The sequence below is a fragment of the Bos indicus genome, chromosome 5 (genome assembly GCF_029378745.1).
Source record: "Bos indicus isolate NIAB-ARS_2022 breed Sahiwal x Tharparkar chromosome 5, NIAB-ARS_B.indTharparkar_mat_pri_1.0, whole genome shotgun sequence".
Lineage (NCBI taxonomy): Eukaryota > Metazoa > Chordata > Mammalia > Artiodactyla > Bovidae > Bos > Bos indicus.
In genome coordinates this window covers 108,575,583-108,589,784 of record NC_091764.1, presented here as the reverse complement: position 1 = coordinate 108,589,784, position 14,202 = coordinate 108,575,583, and the positions used below count along the sequence as shown (strand labels likewise).

The window sequence follows — 14,202 nt, the reverse complement described above, 5'->3', positions numbered from 1 at the left end:
AGGAAGCAGGCAGGTGTCCTTTAGGGCAGACAAGAGGGGGCAAAAGACTGGCTGGGCAACCTGGGGCTGGTGGGCGGTGGGAGCTTTGGGGATGGGCCAGTAGGCGCTGCCAGGACACTGTCAATATTCCAGAGACCCTGGTTCAAACTAGGGCCAGGGCTGAGCAAGGGAGGGGGAGGCCCAGGGCTGCTGGGCCCGGGGAGCTAAGAGCCATGACCAGGCAGTGGATGGGCCTTGGTGCCTGGCAGACCACCCAGGGCTTCATTCAAGAGGAACCTTGAAAGACTAGACTAGAGAGCAACAGTGCCCAAGACAGCAGGTGTTTGCTGTGGATCAGCCTTTAAAAAAAAAAGAAAATTTTGTGTGTGATTAAAAAATATGTAAATAACATTTATACCTTTAACTATTGGTAAGTACACAACGTGGGCTTCCCAGGTAGGGCCAGTGGTAAAGTGCCACCGTCCTGCCAACGCAGGAGACGTAAGAGACATGGGTTCGATCTCTGGGTCAGGAAAATACCTGGAGTAGGGAATGGCAACCCACTCCAGTATTCTTGCCTAGATAACCCCGTGGACGGAGGAGTCTGATGGGCTACAGTCCACGGGATTGCAAAAGAGTTGGACACAACTGAAGCGACTAACACACCGCAAGACACTCCAGCTGCTCCTGTTAGCACAGGGTACACTGACGAAAGAATAGACGTGGGCCGTGGTCTCACTCAACATCCGTCTGAAACGTAGACAGGACACGGTCGTCGCATAAAGGGCGGGCTTGGCGTCTGGCCAGCCCTTCACCAGGAGCCCCTCCTGTCCTCCCTTCGTGGCTGGGTGACCGAGGGCACTGCCCGTTCTCTGTAAATCACTCCCCTCTCAGTCTTGTTTATTAAACTCACAGAGGGCCACGGGGGCAGGACAACCACGAACCCTGGGGTACTTTGGTGGGGCACTGGTGGGTGGACACAGGGGAGCTGGCGCCCACCCTGGGGCCTCGAGTCGCCCCCAGCCATGGCGACTGACGCAGACCTGCAAACAGAAGGTGCCCCAGGAAGCATTGGTGGCATGAAGACAGAAAACCCGGCGTCTGGCGGGGGGACTGCCCACCAGCCTGCCCGGCTGCCAACAGCTGGGGTTCTGTGTTCAGGACACTCAGCAAACGCTCCTCCCCAGACCTACTAGAATGGGAGAACCTGACCATCCCTGATCCTTGCAAACTGGGCAGTTCCCAGCCCTGGGTCTCCTTGCACGTGGAGGAGGAGGACATTTGGCAGGGGGGTGGAATCTTGTTAAGCAAAGAGAGAAACTGGAGAGAAGGAAAGAGAAGGTGGCTACTGGGAAAGGTCTGTCAGGCTTGGGGGAGCAGCCGCCGTGGGGCGGGGGCGACCTCGTCTCCCCCCCACCCCAGGGTGACTCCGGCCCTTACTACAGCCAGTGTAGCCCCTGCAGCCCTTGCTTCCCCACTAGGCCCTGGCACGCCCCTCCATGCCCCCGCCTTCCCAGGGGGCAGGGGGAGAATTGCAGAAGCTCCAGGAGGAAGTGATTACACTCAGAAGCCCTGGTTTGCAGACACAGGTATCCAGCTGAGAATATTAAATCGCTGTTCACAGAGTCACCTACGTACACATAGGTGGGAAGTCATCCCCAGGGGGATTAGAGGGCCCCCGCCCTGCTCTTGGGAGCTTTGAGAGGTCTAGAGGTTCTGGGTGGAGAGGTTGTGTCTGCACTCCCCGACGACACTGGGAGGCTTGGAAGACGTTATGGCTGGTTCCAAGCTGTGCTGGTGATTTTTAACACCTTATAATGCAACCAACGCTTTAGTAAAGACAGGAAGTCTGACTGGCCAGACAGATCCAGGGCCCCTGTCCACGGCGGAGGCCCCCTGGGTCCAGCTCAGGGGTGGGGGCTTCAGCCCCTCGGCCGAGGCGCTGCCGAGCCGTGCTCCCACCCTTGCGAGTGGGCTGCAGAGCTCAAGGCACAAAGTCACAGTGACTATTGTGACGCAGAGCTCCCCTCGGAGCTGACACGGAGCCGGGGCAAGGGCTGGGCTGGGGCCAGGGAGGCATCCGGGAGTGGCTTGGGTTGGAGGCGAGGCTGTCCTGGGGGAGCCCCTCTGCCCAGTCTCTGCACCCTGATCCCGTCCGTCCTGGGAGGTGCTGCTTCCCAGGTCAGAGGATCTCACATAGCTTCTTGTGTCTCGTGAGAGGCCGGGTAGGGCCCTCATCCTGGGAAAGAGGGGGTCTCCTGTTCCAGCAGGTCTGGGGAGGGGCATTTCCTGGGTGTCCTGGACACAGAACCCCAGCTGTTGCAGGAGGGTGGAGAGGATGGGAGGGCAGCTGGGGCTCCCTGTCCTGCGTGTCTCCCAAATGCCACTCGGGGGGCACCTGTGGCCAGTCCTGGGCCAGCTGGAGTGGCTGCTCCTCCCCCTTACCTGGAGTCCTGGGGGTTGGAGGCTCCACTGGTTGAATAAGGAGCGTGAGGGAGGGTGAAGGGAAGGATCCCAGGGTGCGAGCCTCCCCACTCCTGCCGGCCAAGGCTCCACCCGCTTCCCCCTCTGATTCCTTCTGGATTAGCTCAGGGCGGCTTCACCCCAAAGACCGTCCAAGTTGGCAACAGCCACATGTCGGGCTGCTTGGCTTTTAATAAAATTTATGATTTAAATCTTGTGCTCTTAACACCTTCTTTGCAGGCCTCCAAGGGGAACAAAAATGTTGAAGCTTTTTACTCATTTCCTTCATCGCAGGGAGACCCTCACACTGGGCCAAAGCCTGTACGGGGGTGTGTGAACCCCGAGTGCACACATGCGCACGCGTGCACTCACACACACACACTGGGGAGGGGAGGGGCCTTTACAAAGACCAGTTGCGTCTCAGTCCCTGGCAAGTTCCCAGAACATCCATCGAGCCTTCAGTACAGAGACTCTCTTCTGAAGCAGCAGCACCTGCCTTAGACGCGGGGTGTCTGACCCCCGGCCGTGAGGTAGGAAGGAGCCTCATCAGTCAGCTCAGGCGCACTGAAGGAAATTCCACGACCCCGAGGACCTGAGCCCAGGGGGTGCAGATGGTGAGGCCTTCCACAGTGAGACCCTCGCAAGGTCCCGGGCTCCAGGGTCAGGCCCAGACTGCCCCTCTCCCAGCCACCCTGGCCCTGAGCAGGGGGCAGCTGGGGCCCCGCAGGCTGGCTCTGAGGTCCAGTGCGCAGGGGAGGCCGCCTTCTAGCAGACGCCCAGCTAATGCACGTCCAGCGACACAGCTGTGGGACCATCCTGGCGTGAAAGCTTGTGGGAGAGCTGATGGGAGCAGGCCCGTTCCCGTGCCTGGCGGGTTCCGCTATGAGCCCGAGTATGCACCACTGCATTCGGGGCCAGAGGAGGAGCAGACGCCGCCCTCAGGGACTTTCCAGCCTCCGGCCTGGGCGGGGAGCCGGGGTCAGAGCATCCCCGCAGCGTCTGCAGGGTCCAGTCCATGTTGGGGGCCGCGGGCTGGACTCTGCATCGTTGACGTCCTGGCTCAAGAATCCGGCGTCAGGTTCCCGTCTCCCGGGTGTCCTTTGTCACCGTGACTAAGAGGCAGGCAGACAAAGCCCGCATTCAGGAGCCCATCCCTGGGAGATTGGCGCGGCCTGGCCAGTGAGACAGCACGTTGGCATCTGGGCTTTGCCCTCTAAAGCAGAAGCCATGTGACTGCTGGCATCTGACGCCCCCGGGTGAGGGCACTGTGGCCAAGTTCCGGCAGGGGGTCAGGTGTCGGAACAGGGCAGGCGAAGAGGCTGGTGATCCCTACCGGAGAAACCCCCTCCTCCAGGCCTTGTGTTCCCACACCTGTGGCAGTGGGCATCCTTATCCCTGTTTTAAAATGAGGAAACTGAAGATGAGAGAAGCCAGGTGAATTCTCGAGGCCACAGTCTGACACACAGCACAGACCAGAAGGCGATCCCGCCGTCTGACTTCTGGACCTTTGCCTTCTCGTGCACGGCCGAGGTTCCCACGGGCCAAGCCCTGCTCTGCCCTGGCTCCCCGCCCGTCCAGCAGGGTGGGCATCCGCTGGCCTGGCCTCTCCTGGACAGCCACCCATCAGGCCCCCTGGGGACGTCCCACAGGGGCCCCACAGACCCAGGCCTAGTGGCTACTCATGTTCTCTTTTCTCCTGAAGTGTCAGGAGGCTCCTGAAGCCGCGGCTCATCCTGACTTTTCACTGCGGCGACAATCCAAGGAGAGCCAGGTGGAGCCCCCGGCTCCCGTCTCCCTGAGCCGTCCGGGGGTGGAGGCCACCCGCTGCCCACTCACAGCTCTGGAGGGGGGCGAATGGACACCACGGCTTCCCACCAAAGTCCGAAAGGAGCCCTGAGAAATAAAGTCACAAGAAAAGGAAACTGGAGCCCGAGTTTCCAACCGAGGAAACCAACCCGGCAGGAGCCGCTGGCTTCAGCAACACTCATGGGCTGGTCTCCACGTCCACGTCCTGCTGGGGGCCGCCTCCGGGTGCACCTGCCGGGTGGTCTCAGAGAAGCTGCAGACCTGAAGAATGCAGTTCTCTGCTCTCAAGCAGGAGAAACACAATTGCCCATTATCCTCATCATGGCCTGTGACCTAGAGAACGTAGCAGGGCTGAGGTCAAGGGCGACAGAGGCTCTGGGCTGCGAGTCCAGGGCCCTCTCCCACACTCCCCTAACACCTGGGAAAGCGTGTAGATCTCAAAGCAGCTTCCTTGGAATGCTCCCTCAAGGTCTAACCAGCTCCTAATTATCTTCGAGCCAGCCCAAGAGGCTCCAAATCATAGTCTTCTCCCAATCCAGAGGAGAAACCAAGTTCACGGGCGGAATTCTCCACTGCCAAGTTCTCCTCTCACGTATTCTCCTTACACCTCGTGGCCTCTGCGTCCCTCTGTCTGCAGCTGAGCAGGTGACCACGGGGCGAATCAGCACGCAGCAAGGCAGGATGAATGGGAGACCCTGGGGACAGCGACCAGTGTCACCCAACAGGTCGCTGTGGTGGACACATTGGCGCGTGGTGGCGATTTCATTTATGCAGCAAAACACACATCCTGCAGCGAGACTATGCACACTCTAGGCCTTCCCTGCTGGAGGGAGCGAGGCCCGGCAGAGCCGGGTGTGGGCAAGGCTGCGGGAGGGAAGTGTTCGGCCCGTGTGCCAACGTCAGTGGGCGGCAGAACCTGTATGGAGAGGGAGGGAACGCGGCGAGCGGGCCGGGTCCCCTTTGCAGCAGACAGAGAAACAAAGGGAAGCGGAAAAAAATAACTCTCACCAAAGTCCCCAGAACAACTTCTCGACATCAGGCCCAGAGCTGCCAATCTTCCTAGCTGATGGTCTTGGCAGCCCCCCATGCCCTCCTTGTTCCCGGCCTCCATTCTGTCCGATTCTGCAGCTCATGTGGTCCAGGGTATACATGTCAGCACATATCCCGGGGTTGGGGGTGGGGTGTGGCTCCAGCCCCATCTGAATCAGACCTGTGGGTGCTGCTCTGGGACAGAGTGAAGTGGGGGCCCTGGCATGCAAACCGTGAGCCACAGTAAGAAGGGCGGCCAGCCCCGAGTCCAGGTGGATGCCCAGAGGGGCTCCCCCTTTTCAGAGAGTCACTGTCAGCCTGTCAGGGCCGGGGTGCTGTCCACTCCTCTGCCCTCCCGTGACCCGAGCATCCCTGCTTCCCAGGGATCCCTGGTGTGGCTGACCGCGCGGGGACCGCTGGACTCTCCTGCCTTTCTAGCATCTGAGGACACATCCTGCCTGGATGAGCAGACTGCATGAGGCTCAAAGAAAAACAGCACGCGATTTTTAAATAACTTTATAATTTCCTGATGGATTTAGTTTGTGAATAAAAAAGAAAAAAAATGAACAAAGTGTTTACAATAGTTATCAAGGCAAAGTCGACTCTAACACAGTTTCTCTGTAACATCACGATCGTGTCAGCGACACCACCGGGCCGGCGTGCAGTGGACGGCAGTGGTGGGCCCGCTCAGACACCACCCCTCGGCCGCTACCGTCGCCAAAAGGACTCAAGCTGCAGGGTCAGCGCCCGGGGCCCCGGCACCTCAGCAGGGGCAGCTCTGCCTCCTGAAGCCGGGGGGCAGGGGAACCATGGGAGATCCCAGTCTATGCCCTGCACACCTGCTGGACTCGAGCGCCCTGGGCTGCCCCTGGGGGTCCAGGGCGTGTGCAATACTGCTGTGGTGGTGGGGGGGAGGCAGCCCCACCAGGGCCGGGCTCTCTGGCTCAGTGGGGGACACCTCCTTTCCTGGCCAGGCCATTGCTGGGGCCCAGACGGGCAGCCTGGGGCGGGGGTCTCACAAGCTTTCAGGGAAAGGCTGCAGGGACTGATGCCAGAGGGGCTGGGCTCTGAGCCGGCCCCCAACCTGGACCGCAGGCTCCAGGCTGGCCGGGGCTTGGCCCATCCTGGATGGGCCCCAGAGAGTATAGCACCAAGTGGGCAGGAGGAGGCTCTGTGGCTGGTGTGGGGCTCAGGAGCCAGCGCCAGCCCAGGTGACCACATGGGACCTGGCACGCTGGGCGGGGGCCAGTGTGGGGGTGAGGGCAGCTACGGGGTCAAGGATCTGGGAGTCTCTGCAGAGTCCCTGAGGGTGGATAGGCAAGCCGGGCCCCAGGAGCCTCTCCCAAGCTCAGTGGCCGGTTGCCTGCCTGGATCTGGACCTGGCGTCTCCCCAGCGGCCGGCCCGGCTGCCACCTCGGCCACCTTATGGGGAGAGGGGCGGTGTCTGGCTGCCCCAGAGCTTGAATTCCTTTGTTAACATGATATTGGTTTGATTTTTTTTTAGAAACACAGCTCTTTAATTTTTCAGTTCTACAACTACTCTGTAATATCTTAATTATCTTAACAATGGACACAATGGAACCGCCCCGATTCTCTGAACCACACGGACAATATCGACAAGCAGAGAAACGAAAGAGGAGATGGGGAGGGACAGGAACCCACCCCCATAAATCAATCCCTAATCCACCGCTCCCCCGGGGTCAGGAGAAAACACCTATGATGGGGTTCACAGCACTCGCCACACAAGCTGGGAAAAACCAGGAGACACTTGGTTACAGTTTTGACACTAAAAAGTTTTTAAAGTTTTTGCTTAAAAAGCACAGGACAGCCATTTTGTTCAGAAAGATTTTCCCTGTTTTCTTCCTGTGTTCCCTTAGTGTCCAGGGAGGAAACACCAGATTCCTCTCAAGACCTTTCTCTGATGGTTGCGCCCCTGCTGAGGGGTCAGGGCTGGCAGTGGTGGGTGGGCCTGGGTCTGTATGGCCGGCTGCCCCTCCCTCTTCACCCCCCGCCCCCACCACAGCCCTGCGCTCTGCTGCTGATGGGAGATGAGGCTGGGGTGGGGTTGGGGGCCCACACAGGGTCCACGGGGACTCAGGAAGAGCCACCTGAGCCCAAGTCCACCCTCGCTCTTTCTCCGCCCTGGGGCTTTGCTGACATGGTGGAGTCCAAGGGGGCACGGAAGGGCATGCGGGTTGGGTCAGCAGCAAATCCTGACCGTCAGCAGTCATCCACACCTGGAGATGACTTCCTATCCTCCTCTCGCTCCGGGGGGCGGGCGAGCTGCTGGAAAGCCCAACAGACCTTTCTGGACACAAAGGGTGAGCCCAGCTGCTGCCGTCCATGCTGGAAGCGCCTTGGGTTCCGTCTGCTTCACTTGTGTTCCTAAGACGAGTTAGGAGGAGGGAGCTCTCAGGCCGCCTTCAGATGGTCAGATACATGGTCAAGGTCAGAGTTGAGACGGAGTTGCAAAGCCCCGCTCCCTTCTTCACACGTGACAGCCCACATGACGTCTTTTCCATTTCAAACACTGTCCACATCCTTGCAGACCTGCACCCAGACGCTTCATCACGAGCCAAGCGAGTGCCTGCGATGGAGGGGCAGGACCCAGGAAGAGGAGACAGGCACCGTGCGAAGCTTCTGCCCTGCACCCCAGGTAGGTGCCACCCACTCTCCTTCTCGCTGCCCCCCGTGACAACTGTTACTTGGGGACAGAGCTCGAGGTGCTCAGGGCAACGAGACGTGCCAATGGGATGGAGGGTTTAGTGAGCATGTTAGGCGGCCTGCAGTGTGTCTCCAAGGTCACAGACCTTCGGGAGCAGCTCATGACCTCATACAACCATGAAGCCAGGAGAGGTCTGGGGACACAAGGCTCGTGTGCTGGGAACTGAGCCTTCAGCAAACGTTGGCTCAGAGAGAGAACTACACTCAGTAAGATGCTAAATGCTGGAGATTACATTCAACTTGCCCTCGTGGTATAGGCAGGTCCTTGCTCACTATTAAACTTCAGCCAGAGTTGACCCTCATCCAGGACCACTGATGTGTGAGGAGGACCACCCAGGAGGCAGAGGAGAGTCCTGCCTGGTTCAGGGACAGACAGATGGAGTCCGCCCAGAGTACTCCTACAGGTATCCACAGGCAGGCAGCAGGGACCATTATCTGGCGGGGAAGGTGGACCCAGCAGGGCCCGGAGGACCACCAGAAGAGCTGGTTGGGCCACCGCCCTGCACGGGGCCTCTTCCTCCTGCAGGCCAGGGAGGAGGTCCTTCTACCTTGGTTCTCCCATTGTGGTGGATAATTTGAGATTCCAGGACTACGGCCCTAAAACACCGGGGCTTTCTACGTGATTTATGGGCAGTGCAATAAATAAATGGGGTTGAGGTAATTGACTACGAATGGCCACCACTTACTGTCTGAGCCCTGCGGCACCCCTGCTCTGGCCAGCCCGGCTATCAGGAAACATCTCAGTAAGAAATTTATGAACAGAGTCCATTTAAACCTTCGATAAGGAGCACTCGACAGCTTCTCACGGGGGTAAGCTGGTTTATGGCGGGGAGTGGGGGCTGCTGGAGATGTGACCATATAAGTTAATGGTACCGTCACGGGCTGCTGGCGGGAAGATACAGGACTGACGGCTGTGACGACCTGACAGGCAGCCTCGGATTCTCTGGGTGAGTAACTCTGGGGAAGGGGAAGGAAAAAACCCATTTAACCCAGCAACTCTTTTATCAGAGGATGTGAGCGTCTGCTGGGTGTCTGGCCAGGGAGGTGATCAAAGGGCGAGATTCGGGTTAAGTGGTCTGTTTCTCAGTGCCTGATATTTATGACTGCCACCGTCTATGCTTGGGGAAGACATCAGGACTCTCAACCGGATCTGCAACTTTGGGGTCGATTTTCTGGTTTGCAACATGGAGCCGGCCAAGTTCATTGAGAAGCACACGGATGTGCAGAGAAGACACCGTCCACTGTCGTAGCCCTTTACACAGCACGCTCCTTCAGGGGAACAAACCCCCAAATTCTGAGTCATAAGATGGGATCCTATCCTACAGGCTAGTAACTGATGCAGCCTCTTGCCCCCCAAAACCCATAAATTCCATTATAATGAGAAACGCTGATTTCTGGAAGATTTTTCTGGAAAAGCTGCCCTCTATTAAGAGTTAAGATCGGACCAGGTGCATCTCACAGAATCCTCGACCCCGCCCCACCCAGAGGCTGTCTTCATGGCTGGTGCCTGGCAGCCACGCAGGCACTTCATAAACACGGTCTGAGCAGAAGAGGGGAATGATTGCATGTGTGATGAACGACATCCGTGTGCAGCAGAGGCTGTGGGTCAGGATGAAGGCTGCAGCGGGGGCGGGGGGGGGGGGGAGGGACCGGGGCGTGCCCAAACCTGAAGTGCAGGGTAGGGGTGGGGTGGGGGGAGGCAGAAGCACTCTTCAGGGGTGAGACAGAGACGTTCCGGGGAAGCCAGCCTGACCCAGAGGACCGGTCACATTCTACAGAAGCAGAGCTGCAGGCGTGGCCACACAGCCCTCTTCTCTTAGTGACAGGCGTGATCCACTGCACCAAGGAAGAGCGACTCACCCAGAGGCCGAGGACAAGCGCAGGGCCAGAAGGCAGGGAGGCCGGTTCCCCGAGCGCCCGCCCACAGGCCTGCCCAGATGCCTCTTGTGGACAGTCACCAGCATGGACAGGAGAGGAGAAGAGCTGGTTGGCTCCAGGTCCCTGGTCCCTCTCCTCCTCCACTCTTTCTGTTAATACTCTTTTGGGGATTTTTTTTTCTACCCTTTTAGGGGAAAGCACCTGTTCTGGTATCAGAACACATAGCGCTTGGGTCCACAGTGAAGCATCCCCCAGAAAGCTGAGCTCCGCAGCGTCCAGACTCCATCCTCATGCCATGGATGGGGGAGGGGGGCTCTCCCTATGTCCCCATCAGGGCGTAGCCACCAGCATCCACAGTGTCACTGCTGATGGCCGGAGGGCAGCTCTCCACGGAGACTCGGCTGCTTGCCTGGCTGGGATGGCAGGACAGTTAGTGTGGGGACGACACCCAAAGAAGGAAGCAGGTTAGAAGACAGACGAGAAATGGTGCTGGCGCCTCACTGGAGGGATTAAGCGAGACGGGACAGGGTCTGTAGTGTGTCTGGTGCCAGGAGCCTAGGGCCCGGTTCCTCGAATGCCTCCTCTCCTGGCTCCCGGGTTCAACGCTCGGGCTGCTGGGCCGGCTGTTCCCGCGAGGGGTCAGGATGACTCTTCCAGGGCGTTGACCACCTGCTCCAGGATGTCGGGGCAGTGATCCGCGATTTGCTGCAGGACGGCGTTGGCAAACTCCTGCAACTCGGTGTTGTCCCGCTCACCTTTCTCCTGCTCGCTCTGAAGCTGAAAGGAGAGACGTATTCAGGTGAAATAAATCAAGCCTGTTCGCACTGAGTTCAGAATTATCCTTCATCAACCAAGGAAGGACGCTGGCAAACATGTGGATGAGCCTGGAGGGCATCGCGCTCAGTGAAATGAGCCAGACCCAGAAAGACAAACAGTGCGTGGTATCACCTACACACGGAACCCGGAGGGAGAAACGTCAAGTCAGATTCGAGCAGCAGAGAGAGGGACAGTGGCTGCCAGGGGCTGGAGGTGTGAGAAACGGAAGTGGGGGGTAAAAAGGCACAGACTTTCATTTCCGAGATGAATGAGGTCTGAGGTGTAATGTACAACCTGGTGACCACCGTCAACAATACCGTGTCACACACTGAAATCTGCTAGGAGAGCAGGGCTTAGGGGTTCTCATACAGAAAAAGAGGAAATCGTGACACAACGTGTGTTAACTCAACTGAAAGGCTGGAGAAACTGTTCACGATGTCTGTGTACAACACGCCATCAGGTGTACCCCTTAAATATATTACTAGTGTGTCGATTTTAGCTCAGTGAAGCTAAAAAAGAAAAAGAAAAAAGAAATGAAGAAGAAGAGTCAGTTTCCATGTGAAGTCTTCCTGTATCAGAATTAACAATTAGGAAAGTATAGAAGTTATCAAATGTCTCCTCTTGAAGATGAAGGTTAGAGGCTGGTCCAAGGCCCCCAGAGGGTGACCTGTGGAGCTGAGATCCCACCCTGGTGCTCTCACCGTGTCCTCCCACCAGGCCACGCCGTCACATTCAGGCCCAAGAGGGGGTGGGGCTCATGTGTGATCAGACAGGATCGTGCACACTGGTCCCTGCCCAAGGGAGGGCCCCGCCCCTGCCACGTGCTTCTGCTCAGTGCACGAGACTCCCTACCGCAGGCCACTGAGCCAAAGAGAAGCCAAGCTTGTTTACAGTGTATCTCTTATTGTTTAAACACTTTCTGACATTCCTCCATGCACTGCACCAGCGTGTATGAGGGCCTACTCTGTGCTCAGCGCTGAAATGCGACGGATTTGACCATTGAGCCCAGCAAGTACACAGATGACTATGACCCAGCCAGGAAAGGGCGGTGACCGAGGCCTGAACACGCGGTGAGGCAGACAGGAGGATGCTTGTGTCACCCTGGGGGGAGTCCCAGATGTTCCTGAAGGCTGAACAGGAGTGCATCCGGGAGGTCAGAAATAGAAGCAGCGGTCGAGCGGACAGAACAGGTGCAGACATGCAGAGCCATGGAGGGGTGCGGGTCTAGGGACGGTGAGAGACACCCCTCCCCCAGCAGCTGAGCATCAGGCGGGGGACGGAGTACAGAATGGCAGAGGTGCTGGAGGGACAGCCTGGGGCCAGGCAGCATACGGAGAGCTAAGGGTTCAGGTTTCATCTGGTGAGAACCACAGGACGACAGCAGCAACTGGAAGCCCAAGAGCTTTAAGACAGCACAGTGATGTGATCGGTGTCGTGTTCTCAGAAGACAGAATGAAGTTGAAGCAGGCCACGTGGGTGGAAGAAGAGCACGTCCAGGGAGGTCACTGTCACGAGCCCAGGGGGGAATGAAGGAGGAATACAGGTTTGGTGGGGGACGTGGGAACAAAGAGGGGAAGGTGGGTGGGAGAATTTCTTAAGGCTGGACTGGTGGGAGGTGGGGTTACATGAGAGAGGGCAGAGAACAAGTCAGATGAGCCTGAAAATATAGGAGGCTGAGCAGCTTTTAGGGAAGGAAGGAAACTGAGTTTAAAGTGTAAACACACAGACTCAGGAGTGAGGCTGGCTGGGACTCAAGCTCAGCTCTGCCAATGACTGGTCTGCATGACCCGGACCCCTTGGAGCCTCAGTTTCCTCATCTGTAAAAAGGAGCAATGATATTACAGGGTGGTTTTAATGTCTTAATATTTGTATAAAGTACAGCACAATGTCTGACACACAGAAAGTGCTTGGGAAATGTTAGATGTTGTTATCAAAACTGTTATTGCTGTTTTTTATTAAGCAGATAAGATAACCCAGAAAGAGCATGTGGATTAAAATGCAAAAAGCAGCAAAGTTTCAGTTACACTGTTGACAGAATCTAGATGCTCTGAGCCAAGAATGAGCATGCTGCTTTTTCAAATATATCAAAGACCCGGGGACAGATTCAGAGCTGGTGACCTTCTGTTAAATGTTGAAAAAAGACCAGAATGTCTGGTCCCGAGTGTCTGGCAAGGGCCAGGTTCAGACCGTGCGAAGTCGGGTGTGTCCCGAGCTCTGGCTGTGTCACGTGACTGTGAGTTTCCGAAACGGGGAAAGCAAGGGGGTCGGGTGCCTTGTGAACACAGCGGCCTGGGCCAGAGCCCCGGGGCTGCGATGCTTAGGTCTCACCCGCCACGCAGGCCGAGAGAGGAGGTTATGAGGTTATGCTGCTGCTTCAGCTTCTTATCTTGGGCTGGGGGACAGATAAATCCTCTTTATCTTATTCTTTGTGGGCTGTGATGACTGACTGTGTGTGTCCCCTCAGATCCTTATGTTGAAATTCTCATCTCATCGTGATGCTGGTCTGAGGTGGGGGCCTTCCAGAGATGCTTGGACGTGAGGGTGGAGCCCTCATGAATGAGGAGAACTCAGAGACTGGCCTCCCCACCTCTCGTGAGGACCTGAGGAGAAGTGAGCCATCTGCAGCTCAGAGCACAGCCCTCGGTAGAACCAGCTTGTGTGCCAGGATCCTGGGCCCGCAGCCTCCAGAACCCTGAGGAACAAACCTCTGTTGCTGATAAGCCACCCAGCTTATAGCATTTTGTTATAACAGCCTGACTAACATAGCGAGTAGTGCTTTTAAAGAAAGCTATGGAAGGAAAAAACAGGGGGTTGGATTTGGCTAGTCGAACATTTAAAATATTTGTATGGACTCAGAAAAGATGTAAGTAAAAACACAAGTTTTTGCTTGGGAAACGTTTAGAGTAAATAAACAAAGAATTGCTATCAATATATTAATGAAAGTAACAATAATCCTAATAATCTAATAGAAAAAACAGGCAGAGGATATGAACCAAAAACTCACAGAAGGAATGTAAATAGTTAATAAGCACATTCAATGATAGTCAGCTGTTGTGAATTAAAGAATAGCAAATTAAGCAAGATAGGGTTTTATTCTACCCCCCGCACCCCATCACATTGGCAACAAAAGCTACAAAGATTGTTAACAATCAGTGTTGGTAAAGACCTGAGGAAGTGGGCCCTCATATATACCACTGATGAGAGTATAGACTGGGGAGCCCTCTGGTCTCTTCAACCAAATTTGATTGCATGTGTACTTTATGTAAGTAATTCCACTTTCTAGAGTATATTCTACAGAAAATACCAGTAAGAAATTCAAGAATGTATGCACAGGTATGTTTACCAAGGCAATTTGTAGGAATGAAACTTTTTTTTTTTTTTTACTAACCTCAGTGTCGAACAAGAGGTGATAGAGGTCTGTATGTTTGGGCTTATGTACAGAAAAATGTATGGACAAAGAAACAGACCTGTGAAGAGTGGTTAGTCTGAGTGGATGGAATGATCTGT

At 56.3% G+C, this 14,202-nt stretch overlaps 1 protein-coding gene across 5 annotated transcripts in view; it reads right to left on the bottom strand.

Annotated features, from left to right (window-relative positions):
• Nucleotides 1-5,777: 5,777 nt before the first annotated feature.
• ERC1 (ELKS/RAB6-interacting/CAST family member 1) overlaps nt 5,778-14,202 on the bottom strand; it is a 267,450-nt gene continuing 259,025 nt past the window's right edge. For all 5 annotated transcript variants that reach the window (XM_019961732.2, XM_019961735.2, XM_019961731.2 and 2 more), the window contains one exon: nt 5,778-10,656. In XM_019961732.2, the coding sequence (XP_019817291.2) occupies nt 10,519-10,656 (138 nt within the window). In that variant the 3' untranslated portion in view covers nt 5,778-10,518. The remainder of the gene's footprint in view (nt 10,657-14,202) is intronic.